Here is a 23,995-nt window from a genome sequence, read left to right on the forward strand (position 1 = left end):
AGGGCTCTCCGTTGATGCAGGCTCTTTCCATTTTCCAAAGTTTTCTGCCAGCTAGGTAAACAGGAAGAGTCAGCATCAAACTTGGAGAAGCAGAGATCCAGATGTCTTCTTTTTCTCCCACTCAGCTGCTCTTGAGGGCAGACTTTAGACTCTAACAATTTGGGGGAACATCAGTCCTAGGGTTGCCAACCTCCAGGTAGTACCTGGAGGTTGGCACCTCTACCACGGCTGCTCTAAGCGCTATACAGCACTCGGTCCTCTCATCATATTGAGGAAACCCAGAAAAGCTTCTAGGGAAGCCCAGAACCCCCAGAGTCCAGTCTGAAAATCACCGACGCAAACCAACCTGGAGCTTCCAGATACTTTTGCTTTCCTGCGCAATCTTGTTGACGGTTTCTCCCATCAGGGCGATGAGCATGTTCAGGAGGAGGATATAGGTGAGGATGACGTAGATCACCAGCAGGATGACGAAGACGGACTTGAAGCGATAATTCTCCGTGAATTCCAAGTCACCCATCCCAATAGTGAACTTGAAGAGCTCCAAGCAGGTGTAGTACAGGTTGTTGTAGGCTGCAGAGGTGCGAGGGCGCTTGGCCTGGCACGGGTGGACTCCGTGGCTCTGGTTCGACTCCTGCCCCTCTTCACCGTCCTCTATGAGGGTCACCACAGCTAGGGCAAAGCAGAAGAGCACCATGGGGGATCATGAGAAAGAAATGCAGAAAAGCCAAAGGGACTTTGTGGACAGAGAGGAGTTGTCTTGAATCACAGGCTGAGAGCCAGTGGGAGGCGGTGGCCTGAAAGGCTAATTCTGATGAGATCGAAGTTCAAATCACCGGTTGGCCTTGAAACTCACCTTGACCTGTACCCACTCTCTCTCAACCTTGCCTACCTCACAGGGTTGTTGCGAGGGTGAAGTGGAGGAAGGGAAACCTTTTATGTTGTCCTGAGCTCTTTTGGGGAAAGGCAGGTTGAAAATATGATAGATAACCAAACGAGTCCTGTGGGGAATTTCTAAATAAGCAAGAAGGCGCTGCCAAAATTTAGCTAGTGATTTTTTTTTACCCAGCTTTTCAACCCAAAAAGTGGCTCACAGACATCAAAAACAAATGTCCCACTTCCCTCACAATGGAGAGGTGGTTAGCTTCCTTCTCCCTCTGACCAGCTCATAGATGGGTGTTGGCGGCTCCCCCAGCCCGATTCTTGCCCAATCCTTCCATTCTACTCACCCCAAGCCACGAGATTGCCATCTTGTTTTATTATAAATATGAAATATGGATTTTAAAGTATGTTTTAACATATGTTTTAATATTGTGTTGTGACCCGCTCTGAGCCTGGCTTGCTGGGAATGAGGGTGGGATATAAATCCAATAAATAAATAAATATTTTGGGCCGGAGCCTGGGGAGGGCAGTGTTTGGGGAGGGACCTCAGCAGGGTATAATGCCCAGGAGTCACCCCTCCAAAGCAGCCATTTGCTCCAGGGGGGATTGACCTCTGTTGCCTGGAGGCTCACAACCCTATCCCACCCCCCATGTAACAATTTGACTGTAACACTGAGCAGACCTTTGTGTGTGGCCTCAATACTACATTTGCAACCGAAATTGAAACAGGGAAAGATCCTAAAGAGTGCAACCGTCTCTAGACCTGTCAAAAATAGCAAGGCTGACATATCAGTATCTGAAATGACAGGATTTAGATCTTGGGCATCTAAATGGAGAGTACCTGGAAAGTCCCTGACTGATGTAATTCAGGAAACCAGCCTGAACCAGTTTAGACCAAAGCTGATGCAAGGTCCAGCAAGAGGTGCAGTGACTCAGCACTGACCTGATTGGTGGCTGGTAGCAAGGAAATGTATATATGTGAATATCCCTGTAACCAATGTGTGGGAGATATTAGTGTATGGAAGCCGTGTTGGAGGTTGCTGTGAATCTGAACACTGTAAATAAATCAAGCACTGTTTTATGTAGCAAGGATCGTCTGGTGGTTTTTCCTGGGACTCTGACTAATCTGCTAGCTCCCGCGACAAGACCCCAGGTTCACGGGGTTGCAAAGGGAACATCTAATCCAGTCGTTTCGGACTGACATTTCAGCTGCAGGTGTATGATCTGCTGCAAAGCAAAGACCCACTGGGCTGGAAGAGACCGGAAGGTCCTTTACAGGCACCCTTTCCCTCCGGTCCCATTCGGGAGCACCCCACATGAATCAGTCCAACCCCATAATCCATGCTGCTGCAGCAGCTGAAAAGCAGGAGAAAAGAAACATGATGCAGCAAAGTCCATGCCTGAATCAAGAGAGGGAGACGAAGGCCAAGTGCTGCAAAGGTTTGACAGCCCAGGAAAATCTCCACGGAAATAAGCCAGGCTTGGACATCAGGGGACACTTAAATCATTCTAAGTGTATAAGTGTTATCTCTGAACCTGGGAGCTGCCCTCTGACCCCTCCTCCTCTCTCTTTCCACATGGACTGCAGTGGAGACAGACGTTTCTGCAGGTCTCTCCTGTATGTATCTCATACATGCACTTACGTGACACTGGGATAGCTAGCCATTTGTTCTAAGGAAATGTACTCTTTAGATTAGGTTTATATCTTTCTATCAACTGCAACAAGAATGGGAATACATGTAAGTTTTACTTTTTGCAATTTACTTCTTGGGAGGATTGATTTACTGCACTCAATATCATTCTTCCATGACTGGGCAAAACTCTGCTATGTTAACCAAATATACCCAATAGCTACCTCCTCAGGGTTTGCCTCCACCCTCTCCCCACCCAGTCAGCCACTCAAGTACCTGTTGAAAACCCCAAGTGGAACAGAAGGTAGACCACGATGAAACGGAAAAGATCTCTCATCATCATCTGTGGAGGAGAGAAACCATTAGCCACCTCTGGGACAAGGGCATGTCTTGCATGTCTTCGGAGAGCCGGGAGAGTCAGCCTACTGGAATAGCAAGCACAGCAAACCTCCAAAGACAGGATATTTATTTAGCTCAGAGAAGAAGTTCCTCACTTGGTGACCTGCTTTTGAGTTCCTGGGAAAACATCTTTAGCACTGAGAGAATAGGTTTTGGGTAGCTGCATGTCCAGTCTCTATGATCTTAATCTCAGGTCACAAGGCTAGGAAAATCCAAGGCTTCATTGAGCTTCTGTGGGACCAAAGATCAGTGGTGTGGCTCAGGGTAAAGCGTTCATTTTGAAGGGGGCATAGTTCAGTGTAGGATTACCAACCTCCAGGGGGTAACTGGAGATCTCCTGGGATTACAACTGATCTCCAGGTGACAGATCAATTCACCTGGAGAAAATAGCCTATTTGGAAGGTGGATTCTACGGCATTATACCCCATTGAAGCTCCTCCCCTCCTCAGGCCCCATCCCCCAAATCTTCAGGTATTTCCCAACTTGGAGCTGGCAACCCTAGCTCCGAGGGACAGGCCATGCTTAGAACCTAGGTGAACCTAGTTTCAGCGCCAAAGATCTCATGTAGGCTAGCTCAGGGTTAGAGACCCTTCTCTGCCCAAGAACCTGGAAAGCCGGCACCAGCTGATGGAGGCAGAGCAGGGCCAGAAGGCGCAGGAGCCCTGACACAAGAGAAAGTAGCGGCATGACCAGCTGGGGCCTCTGCCAACTTCTGCTCCAGCCTGGACTGACCTTCTCAAGCATGACCGAGTAGATGCCCATCTGCTGGAAGCCACGGGTGTAGTAGAGCAGGTTGGCCCAGCCCATCGCCAAGGCAAAGACCACGAAGGCCACGTAGAGCTCTTGACCCAGGAAGTACAGCAGCGCAGCGCCCAGGAGGAGAAGTGAGTGGGTGAAGCTGAAAAGGAAGCGAGGGTGGCACCCTTTGTCATCAAAGATTGGTGGATGGTGGGCTTCTCCGAAGCGGGTTTTTGAGGCAGCTCGGCTTGTTAACTGCATCGGGGTTTCCCCACTCCCTTGCAGACAGCATCATTTGCTGCTCTTCTGTTTTTTGCTGCGAGATTCTGCCCTTTTTTCAGACCACCTTTGCGGGGAACTAAACCTGAGAGAGTTGCTACGGGGAAAGGAAACTGTGTGAAAGGGAAGGGGAAACCTAGAGTTACCAGCGACCACTTGGGAATGTCATTGACCAGGGGCCCCTAACTTTTTTGAGCCTGCAGGCACATTTGGATTTCTGACACGGCATAGTGGGTGCGGCAACAAAATGGCAGCCACAGGTGGCGGAGGTAGGGTTGCCAGGTTTTTGGGGTGGAGCCTGAGGAGGGTGGGTAGGGGAGGGGGGAGGGACTTCAGTGCCATAGAGTCCAATTGCCAAAGCGGCCATTTTCTCCAGGGGAACTGATCTCTGTCGGCTGGAGATCAGTTGTAACAGCAGGCGATCTCCAGCTAGTACCTGGAGGTTGCAATAAAGAAACAGTGCAGGCTCAATAGTATCAAATTCTATGTTCCAGTTAATTACATAAAGTGCAACACAAAGACACAAAGACACAAAGACACAAAGCGAAACAAAAATATATACAAAATCTATACAACAGTTGTCCACAATGTGATCAACATCATAACATCAAGCTCAATAGCTATCTCCAAACGGACGAAGTTAATGAAGTCCAAATCAGTGGTAAAGGTACGTGAACCCAAAGTCTGAAATGTAAGGTTCGCTGCCCCAAATTGGAGAATAAAGGAGGAAACGCTATTCCGGATACTTATAGCGCTTTCACCATAAGCATAGCTTCATCAGCCTCAACTATCGAGGATAAAGCCCATGAAAAATTCAAATTAGCCTGGGAGGTTTGTGTTCATTTCTTCATAATCATTGTTAGATTTTTGTATTTTTTAATTTTTACTTAATTTTTAATTAGCTCCCACTAAGAATGGGCTGATAGAGTATCTCCAGCTAGTACCTGGAGGTTTAGTACAAAGGTAACACAAGCTATATTGTGTTTCAAAAGACAATAGTAAACAAGCAAGGTGGAATACAAAGACAGTAACACATATACAAAATATACAGTCCATGTTTGATGCAGCCTTTGTGCAATGCAACCTTCTTAATATATATTTGTAGAAATATTCATTTAGAATATTTAGGAATATTAATTTAGAAAAGTCCATAAGGTACACACCATAAGATACACACCTTATGGACTTTTCTAAATGAATATTCCTACAAATATATATTAAGAAGATTGCATTGCACAAAGGCTGCATCAGACATGGACTGTATATTTTGTATATGTGTTACTGTCTTTGTATTCCACCTTGCTTGTTTACTATTGTCTTTTGAAACACAATATAGCTTGTGTTACCTTTGTACTAAATTTCTCCAGTGCTGTTTTCCAAACCTCACGGTATTGGCACGGAGGTGCTTTGTTTTTTGGATTAGTACCGGGAGGTTGGCAACCCTAGCATCAGGTGAGCCTCAGTGTCTCATCCCCGGTCCCCAGCTACAGAACAGGGGTAAAAAGAGTGGCCCTCCAGAGCTCTTGTCGGGACTACAGCAACACAATACACGTGGCATATTGAGAGCATTCAAAATGTCATACAAGGCTAAGCACGAGTAAAGGGACCTGAATTGTGTACGGGTGGGATAATTAGGAAAAAAACCCTACCCCAAAATCTTCCTATGCAGGATTCTAGAAACACTTAAGGGTTTCAGCAGGCCAACTCCCTCCCCTTTCCCTTTAACTGACTCTCAGCTGTTCTCAGTAGTCCCTGCCTCCTGAGGCATGCTCAGCCCACATTAGGCTAATTTGGAGTTTCTTTTCATTTTTCTTCTGGTTAACTGATAAAATCGTACGTTCTGCATATTTGGCGAGTCCGCCAAGTAGGTAGAGAACCTTCCTGGCCTACAGGTGGCCTGGTTGTGTTGCTTTCCCGATTGGCATGGAGGCAGGTAAGGATGCCGGCCCCCAGGTAAGGCCTAGAGATCTCCCTAAATCACAACTGCTCTCCAGACCTCAAAGATCGATCCCCCTGGAGAAAACGGCTGCATTGGAAGGTGGAGTCTTTGGCCTTAATATACCTCTGAAGTCCCTTAATATACCTCTGAACCCCGCCTTCTCCAGGCTCCTCCCTCATATCTCCAGGAATTTCCCAACCCAGAGTTGGCAACCCTAGGGCCAGCAGCCCTTTTGCTATGAGATACAATAATGAGGATAGCAGCCAGTCGTTTGTTTATTTCTTTCATTTATATGCCGCTTTTCTCCCCAATGGGGACTCAAAGCAGCTTGCATCATTCTCCTCTCCTCCATTTTATCCTCACAACAAACCTGTGAGGTAGGTTAGGCTGAGAGTGTGTGACTGGCCAAGGTCAACCAGCGAGCTTCCATGGTACGAGCGGGGATTCGAACCCAGGTCTCCCAGATACTAGTCCGACGCTCTTAACTATTACACTTCACTGGTTTTCCAGTGTGAATGCATTCAAGCTCATTGTTCTGAAAAAGTGTGGGATACTTACAACAGGACTTCGCTGTGGCTGTCAGTGATGAGGGCCTTCAGGGATGGGCGTCGCTGCTGGAAATACTTGATCTGCAAAGAGCAGGGAAAGAGAGAGAGTGGCCATTTATGCAGGGGAACTTTGCGCTGTGTTTGCCACTCTGAAGATGCACAATTTTCTGAATTCTCAAAATTGTATGCATGGGGACTTTTTGCCCCGAAGATATTTTTGTTTGTTTGTTTTAAAGTGTTGTTTTAGCAAAAAATATATATGCTAAAATAGTTAATGGAAACGAAGGAGGGAAACAGTCAGCACCTTTACCGAGATCTTAAGACTTGCTGTGGAAACTGATCGGAGAGACCTGCGAGGAAGCCTATGAGGCATGGCGGGGGGCGGGGGGGACACACAACCCCGCCATTACACTTGCTGCCAAACTGACCAAAATGGCTTATCAGGGAGGAGTTGAATGAGGGAGGGACAAGTGAGTATGGGCGGGGGAAGGGAAACCCGAAGTTAAGGCTATTCACAGAAATTGCCTCAATTAGGTTTGCTTTGGGTTCGAGGCAAAATTTAAATTTGTGATAAAGCAGGTTCCTGGAAATGTGGGACAAGTGCGTAGTAGCTGCGAAGTGACTTCTGGAGGCCGGAAAAATCATGAATAATCCAAACGAAGCCCCAAAGCAGTCCCGCATGGATTGAGAGGCTAAGTAACCAAGCATAAATGGCCACAAAGGGAGAGGGAGACAGACTGGCTTTGGAAAGAAGGTTAAATCCACAGAGAGCAAAAGAGAAATCCGGCAATGGTTCTTACCCCTCTGAAAAAGAAATAGGCACCTCCCAGAACGCTTAGGATCTCTCCAGTGCTTCGGACATATTCGCCGGTTGTATGGTTAATGGCAAAGGGTGGCTGCAAAGGACATAATTGAAAAGTCACAGAACTGGAACCCAGAACAGAACCCAGAAGTCCAAGGCCCATTAAAGCATTTTACTATTTTACTATTTACTATCGTAATTTTACTATTACAGTAACATGTATTTATGTACTATAATCAAAGGCCACAATTCTTTATAGGGCACTGTAAGCAACAGTGATCCATTAAAAACCCAAAACAAACTGGTGTCTGCCCTAAGGATACCATACTGGTTGAAGGCAAAAGACTTCAGGAACACACAAACCAGCCAGTAAATCCAGGCGCTATGACACAGAGCTGTTTCTGGGCAACGTTATTGTGCCTTTCATAGTAGACAGGCAGCGATTCAACAGGTGAAGCGTTTCCAAGGTGCAACAGTGGGTGGATAGAAGAAAGTTTACCAGCTGCATTTAGGGTTTACTAGGCAGACTTTGTTTACGGGGTGGTTTGCCAGTGCCTTCCCCAGTCATCTTTCCTTTACCCCCAGCAAAGCTGGGTACTCATTTTACTGACATCGGAAGGATGGAAGGCTGAGTCAACCTTGAGCCGGCTACATGAAACTAACTTCTGTCGGGATCAAACTCAGGTTGTGAGCAGAGCTTGGACTGCAGTACTGATATTTTAGGGCTGTTTAAAAAAATAAGGGGGTGCTGTGAGGCCACCAATAGTGACACCAATTATGACAGCACCCTCCCTTGGAAATCCTCATCATTTAAGGTACGTGTGGAGGAAAATCAACTGACTCCCCAACTGTGAAAATGTACAGGGAGGGCAGATATGCAGAAGAACCATGCTCAAACCAATTTCAATGCTTGTGGATTGACTGCCGAGAAAATCAGGAGTTAAGTCGAGCGTGCGGAAAAGATCCATGACTAGGAACCCCAAAGTGTCGTTGCCATGCTGAGCAACACTCTAGGAATTTCTCTGATCTCTATGGCTTGCATGACGCGGTGACATCGCTTCTGGCCACACACCTGGAATTGGCAACACCATTTCACCAGATCTCCGCCTCATCCAGCCTCCCGCTTTTTGCCAGCTGGCAACACCAAGCTCTACGAGAAAAAGTTCCGCTACCTTCTCGCCTTTTTTGGTCGGTCTGTAGTAAGCAGCAACCGTGAGAATGATGACGTGCGCGGCGTAGGTGAAGAAGTTGAAGTAGAAAAGGTGCTTCACAAAGCGGTCCCATTTGTCCTGTAGGAGCCGGTTCAGCGGTTCCACCAGCAGCATCTCATGACGATTCTGAAAGAAGGGTGCGAGAAAGCACTGGCAGGCATGCCTTCCACCTCTTCCCCTAGCCACAAACCAGCCTTTCCTGGAGAATCATCAGTTAACAAACCCCAGGCCCAGTATGTCTACAGTCTGTTGTAAAAGTGATGTGGTGGGACAGAGATAACTGATTGGTGTGCTGTTGCATGCGCCTGGCACCTTCTTTGAACAAGGTGCTTTCAGCTGCTACATGTGCAACATCTGTATGCCAGAGATCCAAATGCTTAGTCAAGCAGGGGTTGTGCTGGCATGCCAATGTGGCCGTGCAGTTACCCGGTTCGAATGAGATGCCTGCAAACTCAGACAGGCAAGTTCTGTTGTCCAGCCGACCTTGGGCTTTTCTGCATTCTCAATTTCCTTGTGTCGAAGTTCCTGTTCTTTTGGGCGGAGGGGGTTTCAATTCCACACGTGTTTTGCTTCCTCTAGTGGTAGATTCGATATGACAGAAGATTAAATCCAGCCTATTCCCCTGCAGGTTTAAACAGCAGCTTTTTGCACTAGATAAAAGTGGTTTGATGTCGAATCTACCACTAGAGCAGGGGACGGGGTTCCCCAAGTGGGCAGTACCACCCCCTGGGGGGGCTCAGTGGGGTTACCTAGGGGGGCACTAAGAGGCAAGGGGGCAGCAGGGGGGAGCTAGAGGTGGGCCCCTTCAACTGTGCTGTTGGATAGGGTAGGGGGTGCTCGGGTTGAGTTTGTGGATCCAACGGGGCAGTGGCCCAAAACGTTTGGAAACCACTGCACTAGAAGGAGCAAAACACATGTGGAACTGAACGCACCCCCCCAAATAAACAGAAATAAACGTGAGGAAACAGAGAATGCGGAAAAGCCCCTCGCATATAAGCTTAGACCTAAGAGAGGTCCACAGATTTTCCCAAAAGGAAAAGAGGGGCCCGGGGCTTGCAAAGCAGAGGGCTGCTTTGGGAGGGAGGTGGGGCGTCAATGTGAGGGGCAAAAACCCAGGAAGCCTGCTCACTCTGGGCGCACAAAGAGCTAAGCAAGTCATGTGTGTTGTTTTTATAAGATTTAATGATTCATTTTATTTATTTATATCCCACCTTTCTCCCCAATGGGGTTCTAAAGCAGTTTACATTGTTCTCTTCTCCTCTGTTTTATCCTCACAATGACCTTGTGAGGTGGGTTAGGCTGAGAATGACTGGCCCAAGGTCACCCAGCAAGCTTCCCTGGCAGAGTGGTAGGGTTGCCAACCTCCAGGTGGTGTCTGGAGATCTCCCGCTATTAAAAGTGATCTCCAGGCGATAGAATTCAGTTCCCCTGGAGAAAATGCCGGCTTTGGCAATTGGACTCTGTGGCATTGAAGTCCCTCTCCTCCCCAAACTCTACACTCCTCAAGCTCCACCCCAAAAACCTCCTGCCAGGGGTGAAGAGGGACCTGGCAACCCTACAGATGACCCACAGAAGCCAACAATAGGATTGCCAACCTCCAGGTGGTGGCTGGAGGTCTCCTTGGATTACAACTGATCTCCAGGTGACATAGATCAGTTCATCTGGAGGAAATGGCTGCTTTGGAAGGTGGACTCTATGGCATTATATCCCATTGAAATCCCTTCCCTCCTCAAACCCCGCCCTCCTCAGGCTCCAACTCCAAAATCTTCAGGTATTTCCCAACCTGGAGCTGGCAACCCTAGCCAACAAAGACCCCCGCTGCACAGAGGGCAGAAAGAAAATGCAGGGCTTTAGAGCAAGGGCAGCCCAGTCCTTATGACTATGAGTTGTGAGTAGGGTTTCCAACCTCCAGGTACTAGCTGGAGATCTCCCGCTATTACAACTGATCTCTAGCCGACAGAGCTCCGTTCCCCTGGAGAAAACGGCCACTTTGACAATTGGACTCCATGGCACTGAAGTCCCTCCCCAAACCCTGCCCTCCTCAGGCTCCACCCCCAAAATCTCCAGGTATTTCCCAACGCGGAGCTGGCAACCCTAGCTGTGAGCCACACAGCCGCCTATTCACAGTTTGGATGGGGGCCCCCAGATTAACTGGCAGCCAAGCGTTGGGAGTCACTCACACCCACCGGTGTCTCGCTGCTGTAAGCAATGATCTCCAACACCGAATTTTTCTCGCAGGTATCGATGCCAGAAAGGTCATAGAGAGAGGAATGGACTGGCCCATAAGCCCATTCGGTGAACTTCCGCGACAGATGCCGACACTCAGGCTCTTTGATCTCTCGTCTGAGAATGTAGGCAAAGATCTAATCACGGATGAAGGATAAGCAGGACAAGGTGGAGGGTTAGCGAAGCTGAATCCCGGCAAGGAAAACTCTAAAACTCATGGGAACCAAAAGATATCAGAAAATGGACTGCTGATAAAGAAACTGATAATTATATGTGCAAATATATGTGCTAATCCACAATTATATGTGCTAATACAAAAGTCCAAGTTCTCCCCGTGGTATCCTTTATGATAATTATATGTGCCTAATACAAAAGTCCAAGTTCTCCCCATGGTATCCTTTATTCAAATCGAATGAGCTCTTCTCAAACTATTTGACGGAGCTTTTGGACCCAGGGTTACGGTGGGCATTTACAACGGCACCGTTTCAAACGATGCCTTCAGCTTATACCCATGGTAGATATTTTTAAAATCCCCCATAATCTAAGGCCATGTCCCTGTTCCACGGGTTCAATAGAGGACCTCCCACATATTTTGTTTTGTTGCCCAATTTATGACTCCATTCGTTTTAAATTAACCCAGCATATCCCAGATGTATTAGATACCGTTGAGGGCCAAATTAGATTTTTTATGGCAGACGTTAATTCTAAGATCACGCTTAGCGTGGCTTTTTAAAATCATGTTAGCATCTAAGGTAAGGAAGAAATTTGTTGAAAATTAGGCTCTGAAGTTGCCATAGAAAGAATATTTTAGGGGAACTATAATGTTTAAATCAGCAATAACACATATATACATGGCTGTAACATTTTAAAAATTTTATTCATGTAATTCTGGGTGTTATGGGTTATATACTGTGCATGGTGTGACTAAAACATTAATAAAATTGATTGATTGAAGTGAAAGATTAAAACGAGGATGGGAGCCTCAGTTGGCCCTTTCTCCTTTCATAGGCTGCAGTTCTGAACCTTTTCATGTCAGCCATTTTCATTGCTCCTGCTCCCATGAACACATGAAGCTGCCTTCTATTGAATCAGACCCTTATTCCATCAAAGTCAGTATTTCCTACTCAGACCGGCAGTGGCTCTCCAGGGTCTCAGGCAGAGGTCTTAAACATCACCTACTGCCTGGTCCTTTGAACTAGAGATGCTGGGAATTGAACCTGGGACCTTCTGCATGCCAAGCAGAGGCTCTGCCATTGAGCCACAGCCCCTCCCAATTCCTTTCTCTCTTGTGAGTCATTTTTACAGTAAGTTACTGACTAAAAATCACATTAAAATTGTATGAATTTAACAAAGAAAACTCACTATGAGGAACCGGAAAATGGCATGAAATTTTTCTCGGACTTGAGTCACAAAAGGGCAAAGTTGAAACAGCAGAGTTGTAAAATCTGTTTTCCAGATGCTATTTTAGCCAGAATCTGGAAAATGCAGGCAAAACACACAGGGAGAGCGAGGTAACCTCTGACAGGCAGGAAAGGCATATATAATCAAAAAGAACCCCAAAGCAGTCGGCGGGGGTGACTGCGGGGAAACATCCCTGCATAAGAGGCCTGAAACTTTTTTTTAAAAAAGTTCACTAGTTCAACCTCTTCACTGTCTTGGTTCCATATTCCCAAATGCAGGGCTCAGCTTCCAATTTAGAGAGATCCTTCTGGAGCTCTTCACAATCTGCCTTGGTGTAGTGGTTAAGAGCAGTGGTTTGGAGCAGTGGACTCTAATGTAGAGAACCGGGTTTGATTCCTCACTCCTCCACATGAGCGGTGGACGCTAATCTGGTGAACCGGGTTGGTTTCCCCGCTCCTCCACATGAAGCCAGCTGGGTGACCTTGGGCTAGTCACAGTTCTTTTAGAGCTCTCTCAGCTGCACCTACCTCACAAGGTGTCTGTTGCGGGGAGGGAAAGGGAAGGTGATTGTAAGCCGGTTTGATTCTCCTTTAAGTGATAAAGTTGGCATATAAAAACCAACTCTTCTTCTACTACTTCAAATTTTGTGACAGGCCCCGATAAATTGTTTTATTTACTTCATTTATACCTCTACCTTTCTCCCTGCAGGGGCCCAAAGAAGCTTACCCGTATCTTCCCAGTCTTTGCCGCGAGGGTCAACGGGGCCAGTCCTCGACGGTTGGTGATCTCTTCCAACTTGAGGGTAGGGTCCATCTTGGCTCCCAGGATGAGGATGTCATTGTACATCTTGGTGACAAACTTGGTGTTGTCTTCCGTGTCATCAGCGACCTCCACCAGAGCATGCAGGACTGTATTGCCCATGGAATCCTGAGCAGCAATATTGGCTGGATGGTAGGGATTCTCCAGAAGGTATTTGACTATGTTGAGTTGGTTGGTGCAGGCCGCCAAGGAGAGAGGAAGCTCGCCTGATGGCATACAAGAAGGACTGTGACACAGGGACGTGTTCCAGATTCCCACGTGGGGGTCCCCGCTACTCACATCCACCAACCCATCTTAAGGCTACTGAAGTTATTTCAAGCCCACCCTTTCGACACAAAAAGCACCACCTCATCTTGCTTCTCTCTTGTGCAAATTGGACTTGTGAGATTTTATTTTTGCACTGTTTTCTCTTTTCCGTTTCCTTGCCTGAATGTTTCCCATTTCATTTTTGACATTTTTAAATGTCATTTTTGCACCCATTGCACATAAATGGCATAAAAAACAAACTGTATGGGTAGGGATGCCAATTCCTGGTTGAGAAATTCCCAGAGATTTGGAGGGTGGAGCCTGGGGAGGGGAGGTGAAAAATCTCAGTGGGGATGTGATGCCATACAGTCCACCATCCCAAGCAGCCGTTTTCTCCAAGGGGACTGATCTCTGTAGTCCTGAGATCAGTTGTAATTCCAGGAGATCTCCAGACCCCACCTGGAGGCTGGCAACCCTATGGTGGCAAAATAAAAACGCTGACGGTGACAACATAGGAATTCAAAAAGAAATGAAGAAGGGCAGATTTGCTGAAGAAGAAGAGTTGGTTTTTATATGCCGACTTTTTCTACCACTTAAGGAAGAATCAATCACCTTCCCTTACCTTCCCCTCCCCCAACAGACACCCTGGGAGGTGGGTGGGGCTGAGAGAGCTGTGACTAACCCAAGGTCACCCAGCTGGCTTCATGTGGAGGAGTGGGGAAACAAATCCAGTTCACCAGATTAGCCTCCGCCGCTCATGTGGAGGAGTGGAGAATCAAACCGGTTCTCCAGATCAGAGTCCATCCCTACTTCTGCAGGGAGTCCTACCAAAATAAAATCCTGGCCTTCCTTTGGTCTTCTGGAAGAACTCCCCATGGGCCCTTGCGTGGACATCAGCTCCGTTCATGACCAGCAGTTTCACCAAGTAGATGTTTCGTCTCTCAATGGCAATGTGGAGCGCAGTCTGACCTAAAAAGTCAGCCGTTAGAGGATGCACAGAGAGGCACCTATTGAAATGACATCTACTCCACAGCAAAATGACCAAAGAACACCCCCGCCAAGAAGCAAAGGCACCACCCCGTTATAAAAACAAATTAATAAATTAACCCGTCTGCATAAATCTACATATAAATCAGTAGCAATTTGGAAGCAAAAAAAAAACGTTCTTTTTTTTAGATGACATGGATGCCTGTTGCAGAAGACACCATCTTAGAAAAAGCATTCCCTCCTGTGTGCCAGGGAATACCTTTTCCAAGATGGCACCTTCCTCTCTGCAGGACTTGTATTTGAAAACAATCTATTTTAAAATACCTGCTTCCCCATTCATTTATAACCATTCTGTCTATAACCATTTCAACCGGTTTTCTTTGCTTCATCTGATATTAGATGAAATTTTGTAGCAGGAACAGTGGTTTTATTTGTGATAATTTTAAATTTCTTTTTAACTGAGATAGATATTTGAGTCCATTAAAGAATGTCTGCTGGGATTGTCGGTCAGGCAGGGTCTCCATCACGTTTTTATCCTGCCCTTCTTCAAAGATGGCCATACGTCATACTTCCTTCCCCATTTTATTGTCACACATGAGGCATGAAGTCGAGAGTGTGACTGGTCTAAGGCTACCCAGAGAGCTTCAAGAGGAGATTTGAACCCAGGTCTGCCAGATCTTAGTATGACAATCTAACCACTACACTACACTGGCTATCTTGAGGGCAGCACATTGAGAAGGGGAAAATACAACAGGAGCCTAGTAGCACTTTAAAGACTAACCAATTTCCTGATTCTGGCTAAAACATCACCTGGAAAATATGGGCAAAACGTGCAGGGGGAGCGAGGTGACCTCTGATGGGCAGGAAAGGCAGGCATAATCAAAAGGAAGCCCCGAAGCAGTCGGTGGGGGGTGACCGTGGGGAAACGTCCATCCATAAAAGGCCAATGTTTATTCCAGCACATACTTTTGTGAGTCAGATTATCACTTCCTCCGATGTTCAGGGGGTTACTGTGTGCTTTTGTGCATCTCCCATTCATTTCAATGAGTCTTGTGCGGGAGAACACCTGGTAGATTGTGCCCATGTCTCAGATTAGCCTGCCTCCTGCTTTGTCATATGAATGCATGAAGCTGCCTACTACTACATTAGATGCTTCAACTTTCTAGGTTTTCCCTTCTGGCAGCCCTCAGGATACTGAACGGTCTATCTCAATCCCTATTCCATTAGATAGTTTTAGCTGGAAATGGCCAGAAATGAATTGGGGACTTTCTGCATTCAGAGCATGTCCTCTGCTATTGAGCCTCTCAGCCTAGGGTTGCCAGGTCCCTCTTCGCCACCAATGGGAGGTTTTTGGGGCGGAGCATGAGGAGGGTGGGGTTTGGGGAGGGGAGGGACTTCAATGCCATAGAGTCCAATTGCCAAAGCACCCATTTTCTCCAGGGGAACTGACCTCTGTCGGCTGGAGATCAGTTGTAATAGCAGGAGATCTCCAGCTAGTACCTGGAGGTTGGCAACATCTATTCCAATCAACACCCCCCTTTACCTTTGTAGTAGCTGTCTTTGTACTCAGAATTCACAAACTCCTTCAGATTTTCAGTTTTCTTTGCAATCTCCAGCAACACAGGAATGGTGTCGTTCTGACCTCCGTGCAGATTTAACATAGCTTTCAACAGGCATGTTTTCCCAGTTTCTGGCTCTGTAAATACAAAGTAGGAACACAGGAAGAAGAAGAAGACAACCTGCTTTTCTCTAGCTTGAGTCTTAGAGCAGCTTGCAATGTCCTTCCTTCCTCTCCCCACAACAGGCACCTTGTAAGGTAGGTGGGGCTGAGACAGTTCTGAGAGAACTGTGACTAGTCCACAGTCACCCAGCAGTAGGGTTGCCAGTTCTGTATTGGGAAATACCTGGAGATTTTGGGGGTGGAGCCTGAGGAGGGCGAGGTTTGGGAAGGGGAGGGACTTCGATGGGGTATAATGCTCTAGAGTCCACCTTCCCAAGTGGCCATTTTCTCCAGGTGGGCTGATCTGTTGGCTGGAGATCAGTTGTAATCCCAGGAGATATCCAGCTACCACCTGGAGGTTGAGCAAACAATAGTACAGGGCTCAAATAATCAAATTGCAAAAACATATATTCAACATTTACAATAGTGAAAGTGCAAGTGCAGAAAGTGTTAAAAAGGAAACATCAAAAATTCTAACAACAATAAATATATGATTGTCTTTAAAGCCAATAAATTTGTTACAATAGTTTCTATAAAAGTTCATAATAAATATGTTCTTGCGCTGGTATAGAAAGACTGAACGTCGGGAGGAGACAGTCAAGAGGAGGCGACCGTCAGGAGGAGGCGCGGAACGCGGTCCGGATGCCTTGCGTTTTCGCCGCCCCCAGGGCGGCTTCTTCAGCTCTCCGTTCTAGACAAAAACAGCTTCTCCTGCAAAAATAAATGTATACACTACAAAATTCTCTAGTCTTTTCTTTCTTTCTTTAGCTAAAAAATTCTAACATTATTATAAAACAACAAAGATACAGCAAGCATACCTTCAGAGTTTTCTATGTTTGTTCAGCAATTTTGCTGAACAAACATAGAAAACTCTGAAGGTATGCTTGCTGTATCTTTGTTGTTTTATAATAATGTTAGAATTTTTTAGCTAAAGAAAGAAAGAAAAGACTAGAGAATTTTGTAGTGTATACATTTATTTTTGCAGGAGAAGCTGTTTTTGTCTAGAACGGAGAGCTGAAGAAGCCGCCCTGGGGGCGGCGAAAATGCAAGGCATCCGGACCGCGTTCCGCGCCTCCTCCTGACGGTCGCCTCCTCTTGACTGTCTCCTCCCGATGTTCAGTCTTTCTATACCAGCGCAAGAACATATTTATTATGAACTTTTATAGAAACTATTGTAACAAATTTATTGGCTTTAAAGACAATCATATATTTATTGTTGTTAGAATTTTTGATAAGTTTCCTTTTTAACACTTTCTGCACTTGCACTTTCACTATTGTAAATGTTGAATATATGTTTTTGCAATTTGATTATTTGAGCCCTGTACTATTGTTTGCTCAGCTATACTAGGTTAGTACTTGTGCATATTTCTCTCAGCTCAACCACTTGGAGGTTGGCAACTCTATTTCTGGCCCTGGCTGACCGTAAATGCTGCACCCCCGTCAAAATGAATTTGTGCACAGGTTGCCTTGCAAACAGAAGTGGGTAGGTGTTTTCTGCTGTGGGTGGTTTGTCAACCACGTGCACACGCCTCTGGCTTGAATTCTGTACGCCCCATTCCCCAGGTTTCAAATGGGTTGCCACAACCTTCTTCATGCTTTGCTTGATTATTTGATCAAACATCTTTAAAAATCTACTCGGCTTTGTGATTGACACAAGAGCTGGCCAGTCATCAACGGGGCACAGCCCTTCTCTCAGAAAGGGGTTGATACAAGGGCCAACATAAGACCATATGAAGGCCATGCTGGATCAGACCGAGGCCCATCAAGTCCAGCAGTCTGTTCACACAGTGGCCTCTAGGAAGCCCACAAGCAGAACAACTGCAGCAGCATTATCCTGCCTGTGTTCCAAAGCACCTAATATAATGGGCATGCTCCTCTGATCCTGGAGAGAATAGGTATGCATCATGACTAGTATCCATGAATACCCCTCTCCTCTATGAACATGTCCACTCCCCTCTTAAAGCCTTCCAAGTTGGCAGCCATCACATCCTGTGGCAGTGAGTTCCACAATTTATGTGTTGTGTGAAGAAATACTTCCTTTTATCTGTTTCGAATCTCTCACCCTCCAGTTTCAGCAGATGACCCCGTGTTCTACTATTATGAGAGAGGGAGAAGAGCTTCTCCCTGTCCACTCTCTCCATACCGTGCATAATTTATAGACCTCTATCATGTCTCCCCTTAACCGCCAACCAACAAGTGCAGCGTAAACCCAACCTCTGCAGTAGGGCTGTCAATTCGGTTCGGCCCGAACTGAAAATCAGCCGAATTTCCCCTGACTCGGTGGTTTTTAGTTCGGGAGGAACTGAACTCAAAACTGGCGGGCAACCGGGGGGGCCGAATTCAGCGAGTTCGGGAGTTCGCGAATAAATTCGGCAAATTCGGCCGTCAGTAAGCAGCATAACCGTCAGTAAGCAGCATTCTCCTCCCCCGGCCAATCGGTGGCCAAGTTGGGTCTTCTTCTGGCCAATCAGTCAGGATTGAGTACTGGAGGAATCAGCTGATGTGCGGCCCGGCCAGGGAGAGAGAGAGAGAGAGAGCGAAATCCTCGTGTGTGTGTGTGGGGGGTGCTTGTGCACATTTGCTCCTTTCTGTGGCTGCAGGGGGCGTATTTTTTGGGGTACAGACACAAAACTTTCACTGGAGCTTCAGATGAAGCTTTTTAAGATACCCCCCCAAGTTTTGTAAACATTGGGTCAGGGGGTCCCGAGATATGGGCTCCCCCCCTTTTTCTTTCCATGGCTGCAGGGGGCGCATTTTTTGGGGTACAGATCCCAAACTTTGAGCGGAGTTTCAGACCAGTGTTCTTAAGATACCCCCCGAGTTTTGTAAACATTGGGTCAGGGGGTCTCGAGATATGGGCTCTCCCCCTTTTCCCTCCCCCCTTTTTCCATTTATGTGGCTGCAGGGGGCGCTTTTTTGGGGATATAGCCCCCAAACTTTTAGCATAGCTTCAGTCAATTATTCTTAAGATACTACCCAAGTTTTGTAAAGATGGGTTCAGTGGGGGCAGAAATATCGTCTCCCCCCCTTTTCTCTTTCCATAGCTGCAGGGGGCGCGTTTTTTGGGGTGCAGATCCCAAACTTTGAGCGGAGTTTCAGACCAGTGTTGTTAAAATACCCCCCACGTTTTGTGAACATTGGGTCAGGGGGTCCCGAGATATGGGCTTTCCCCTTTCCCCTTTCCCCTTTTGGGATGAATGGATCAGCCGATCCTGTGCATCTTCTCCAGAGAAAACCTCCCGTGCCTAATTGGAATCATCTTGGATTACAAGTCCTCTTCAGCCCCTCTTGATGGAACAGAAGACAGCCACAGTAAGACCCCTTTGGGGGCTTTAATCTATAATTTTTCTCCTGTGTATGTGTGTGTGTGTGGGGGAAAGCAGAGTCTGTGTGTGTGTGGGGAGGGAGCAGTTTCTGTGGGTGGGGGGGAAGCCAAAGGGGGCTTTCGTCGGTTCTGCCTGGGGTGTGTGTTTCCCCTCGAGTCTCTCGCTCCCTGGTTTGAGGGGGGAGGTTTCAGTTGTGTGTCTTCTGGTTTTTCCCTGTTGCAAAGGTGTTGTTTTACAAGTTGAGTTGCTTTGCAAACTGTTGTCGGGGCTGGGAGCTTTGTGCGTGGGCGGCAAGCTCTGCTGAGAGATGCACATTAAGGGTGGGGGGACCCCTTTCAGGGCCCATATCTCAGCCCCCCCTGACCCAATCTTTACAAAACTTGGGGAGTCTTTCAATATACGTCCTTTGAAGCTCTGCTGAAAGTTTGGGACCTCTAAGCCCAAAAATGCCCCCCCAGAGCCGCGGAAAGGCGCGATTGTGTTTTTAATGGCTTTATTCGGCCGAATTTTTTTTCCGAACTTTGAATTCCCGCCGAATTGAATGGATCCGAAGTGGGGGAGTTCGGACTTCGGCATGTACCGAACCCACAAGGGCCAAATTCGGCCGAATCCGAACTGTACCGTTTTGGTTTTTTTTGACAGCCCTACTCTGCAGCAAACTACAAAAGAGTGGTTTCCCCTGATATCAGGGAGAGACGATTGTACAACCATGTGTCCAAAAGGTAGTGAGTCCAGTTCATTAAAATTGTGGCATGCACCAAGATGTCTAGAATACAAATAACAGCACATTGGCCAGTAATCAAACAAGGTATCTAATAACTGTCACTATATTTACTTCATATATATTGTGTTTTAATATCTACTTAATTACTATAAACCATGTGTACAGTACACTTATATCTCTTATCCTGTATCAACTATACAAAGACTGAATGGTTAAAATGTGCTCCTCTATTACCACTGCTATATAAACACCAAACAATGTCCAGATTCTTGTAGGCTATCCGGGCTGTGTGACCGTGGTCTTGGTATTTTCTTTCCTGAAGTTTTGCCAGCAGCTGTGGCAGGCATCTTCAGAGGAGTAACACAGTCCTTCAGTGTTACTCCTCTGAAGATGCCTGCCACAGCTGCTGGCAAAACTTCAGGAAAGAAAATACCAAGACCACGGTCACACAGCCCGGATAGCCTACAAGAACAGATGAACTCTGACCGTGAAAGCCTTCGACAATGTCCAGATTGCTTAACAAGTTATTGTATATTGTCATCAATGGCAAGATTGCCAAATCGTGCTGTTCCCAACATAGTTATGTCCAATCCTAATAAAGCAAACCAAAAAATGCAAAGTTCTCTTCATGTAGTCTGAAGGTCAGTGATGCTGAACACAGCATAGTGATTTTTTTGTTAATGCACCAAGATGTGACTTATTGCCCTACAAGAACACCTTCCCACCTCCCACCATGAGGCTCCCCTTCCAAATGCCAAGAGGAAGCAGAGGCGCAAACCCTGCTACCTTTGAACTCATCATCTGTGAGTTGCTTCGTAGTCTTAAGAAGATACGTCAGAAGGCCGTCCAGCTCACTCAGATCCCCGATGGCCACCGCATCAAACAGTCTCCTTCGGTCATAGAGCTTCTCGGTGTGCCCATCAAGAGACTCTGTGGTCAGAAGCCTGAAGTGGAGCAAAAGAGTTTGGGGTTATTGAAATCTGGAGGCCAAAGAATCAGGCCATGTTGTGGGTCCCCCACTTGTAAATACAGATTGAGTACCCCTTATCCGGACTGCTAGTTGGGACCAGAAGTGGTCCGTATTTCGGATCTTTCTGTATATTGGAATATTTTGGAATTTTTGCATATACATAATGAGATATCTTGGGGATGGGACCCCAATTCATTTATGTTTTATATACACTTTATACACATAGCCTGAATGTAACAACAACAACAATAATAATAATAATAAGTAGAAGAAGAAGAAGAAGAGGAAGAGGAGGAGGAGGAGGAGGAGTTGGTTTTTATATCCTGACTTTCTCTACCACTTAAAGAAGAATCAAACCAGCTTACAATCACCTTCCCTTCTCCTCCCCACAAGAGATACCCTGTGAGGTTGGTGGGGCTGAGAGAGCTCTAAGAGAGCTGTGACTAGCCCAAGGTCACCCAGCCGGCTTCATGTGGAGGGGTGGGGAAACCAACCCAGTTCACCAGATTAGAGTCCGCCACTCCTGTGGAGGAGTGGGGAATCAAACCCGGTTCTCCAGATCAGTGTCCACAGCTCCAAACCACTGCTCTTAACTACTACACCATGCTGGTTCTCCAATATTTTTAATAATTTGTGTACATTGAACCATCAGAAAGCAAAGGTGTAACTGTCTCACCAGAATACCTGTATCAGCTGTTAAACAAGAGCAACAACAAACAAACTAACAATGGCAGGCTTTCAGTCTCCACTTATGATTTGGTGTACACTGTATTTTATTTTTTTAGGTGAGAGGAAACATTAAAAGCAGGCAGCACGGATCTGCCTGCATGCTGGCTCAAAGGGTCTGGTTTTTTGATCAGTCCAGATATGGGATGTCTGGATAAGGGATACTCTACCTGTATCTAATAAGCCAGCAAGCTTTAGGGGGGCAGAAACCTCATTTTTTGGCATACGCTAACTTTGTCAAGAGTAATCTGTAGAGCCATCTATAGGCTGTATAAATCTCTATATAGCTAACAAAAGAAGTTAGCAGCAATTACATCGTGCTTTGCCATGGGCAAGAAAAATTAAAATAGGGTGGAGCTCAACAGATGAAAGGGTGGGGTTATGCAGATAGGAGCACCCTTGCTTCATTCTCAGTGGGCCTTATTAGCATCTATAGAGGGGGGAAATAAGCAAGGTCTAATTTGGGATGTAGGTATAGTAGGAGCTGGTATAGTAGGAGGCACGACTAGCCTCCCTCCCCAAACTGCAGCCCCTGAGCAAACCCCTTGAATTTCTTTTCATGACTGCCACTCCGTTGGAAAGCACAGGAGTAGGGGATACTGTTGTGATCATGGCACTACAACCTGTCCCCTTGGCAGCCCTAGGTGATTGTCTAGGGTGCCAGTGGTCGGGGGGTGCTGGCCTATTGGCTGCAGCCCAAACCCCACCACCTCCTCACACAGCAGGGACAAGGAAGTTGGTGGCATCCCCCGGGGGTGGCATGGCATGGGGTGGGGTGGCATGGGTGCCCGAGCCTAGGATGCCCAAACTGCTTCATCTGCCCTGGATTACAGGGACTCCACGTGCGTGAACATGATAACATGGCGTCCATACACCACACAGAAATACTTGGCAGCTCTTTTTTCCAACCAGCTTCTGAGGAATCCTGGTGCAGGATGGGGTAGTGGTCATTCGGAAGTTCCTCCATGACCCTCATCTTTCCCTCCCAGATACTCTAAGGGGGTGAACTTAAGCAGGCCATTCCCCCCTCCCGTGTTTTTCACATTCCAACACCAACGAGCTTGCTTAGCTATTTGGGGCAATAACTTTCTCTCTTCTTAATTTACAAACTAGCATCTTTCTGCATAACTATGGTGTACGCAGAACCCTGAACTAATCTGCAAGTGGGCCCATTCCTTGACCTTCATGATAGATACGGTTGCCAACGTCCAGGTACTAATAATACAGTACCAGAAGGGGAGTGGTACCTGGAACACACATATACATAAAGTACCACTGATACACTGAATATGATGGTTTGTATAATTTCAAAGACGTGATTTCCAACTAATAATTCAAGTTATGCAACAAAACAATCTATACAAGTTACAACGAAACAATCCATGCAGATTTACAAGGTTTCGCAGATCTTATCCTGTACAGCAGCAACAGACTTCTGATGAAGCTAATGCAATTAGCAAAACAAGGATAAGATTCGCGAAACCTTGTAAACTTGCATGGATTGTTTTGTTGCAAATTGTATAGATTGCTTTGTTGCATAACTTCAATTATTTGTTGGAAATCATGTTTTTGAAATTATATAAACCGTCATATTCAGTGTATCAGTGGTATATGTAACCTCCTGGTATTAGCTGGAGATCTCCTGCTATTACAAGTAATCTCCAGCCAATAGAGGTCAGGTCCCCTCGAGAAAATGGCCGCTTTGGCAATTGGTCTCTATGGCATTGAAGTCCCTCCCCTCCCCAAACCCCGCCCTCCTCAGGCTCCACCCCAAAAATCTCCAGGTATTTCCCAACCCGGAGCTGGCAACCCTAGTGATAGATGTGCAAATCATGATGTTTGCTGTTAGAGAGAACAAGTTGGGAGCCATCAAAATACAGATGAAACAATAGGCAGTTCCCACACAGGCATACTCAGTTCATAATAGAGCCGAGCACTGGCAACCAAAAAAGTTCGTACGCTAAACCAGGTAACTCACAAGCACTGGTAACATTGCCAGTGGAAAACACAAAAACCCTGTTATGTGTACTATAGGAAGCAATTGTCCACTACTTGTACAGAAGCTGGGGCTCCACCAGGGATCACTGGGGAAGACAATTTTGAAATCTCCCCACCAAAATCTTAAAGGTAAGGTAAAGGTCCCCTGTGCAAAGCACTGGGTCATTCCTGACCCATGGGGTGACGTCACATCCCAACGTTTCCAAGGCAGACTTTGTTTGCGGGGTGGTTTGCCAGTGCCTTCCCCAGTCATCTTCCCTTTACCCCCAGCAAGCTGGGTACTCATTTCACCGACCTCGGAAGGGTGGAAGGCTGAGTCAACCTTGAGCCGGCTACCTGAAATCGACTTCCGTCGGGATCGAACTCAGGTTGTGAGCAGAGCTTTTGACTGCAATACTGCAGCTTACCGCTCTGCTTGCCCCTCCT

General features: G+C 46.6%; 1 protein-coding gene across 1 annotated transcript in view; it reads right to left on the reverse strand.

Moving 5' to 3' along the window:
- Nucleotides 1-23,995, reverse strand: part of TRPV1 (transient receptor potential cation channel subfamily V member 1) — a 31,254-nt gene that overhangs the window by 6,621 nt on the left and 638 nt on the right. The window contains exons 2-12 of the mRNA XM_056864889.1: nt 20,662-20,819; nt 15,649-15,801; nt 13,947-14,087; nt 12,780-13,078; nt 10,613-10,789; nt 8,388-8,552; nt 7,214-7,309; nt 6,424-6,494; nt 3,642-3,807; nt 2,787-2,853; nt 347-669 (exon numbers count right to left, since the gene is read on the reverse strand). Of these exons, the coding sequence (XP_056720867.1) occupies nt 347-669; nt 2,787-2,853; nt 3,642-3,807; nt 6,424-6,494; nt 7,214-7,309; nt 8,388-8,552; nt 10,613-10,789; nt 12,780-13,078; nt 13,947-14,087; nt 15,649-15,801; nt 20,662-20,819 (1,816 nt within the window). The remainder of the gene's footprint in view (nt 1-346; nt 670-2,786; nt 2,854-3,641; nt 3,808-6,423; nt 6,495-7,213; nt 7,310-8,387; nt 8,553-10,612; nt 10,790-12,779; nt 13,079-13,946; nt 14,088-15,648; nt 15,802-20,661; nt 20,820-23,995) is intronic.

This window comes from Euleptes europaea, chromosome 19, assembly GCF_029931775.1.
Source record: "Euleptes europaea isolate rEulEur1 chromosome 19, rEulEur1.hap1, whole genome shotgun sequence".
In the NCBI taxonomy this organism is placed as follows: Eukaryota; Metazoa; Chordata; class Lepidosauria; order Squamata; family Sphaerodactylidae; genus Euleptes; species Euleptes europaea.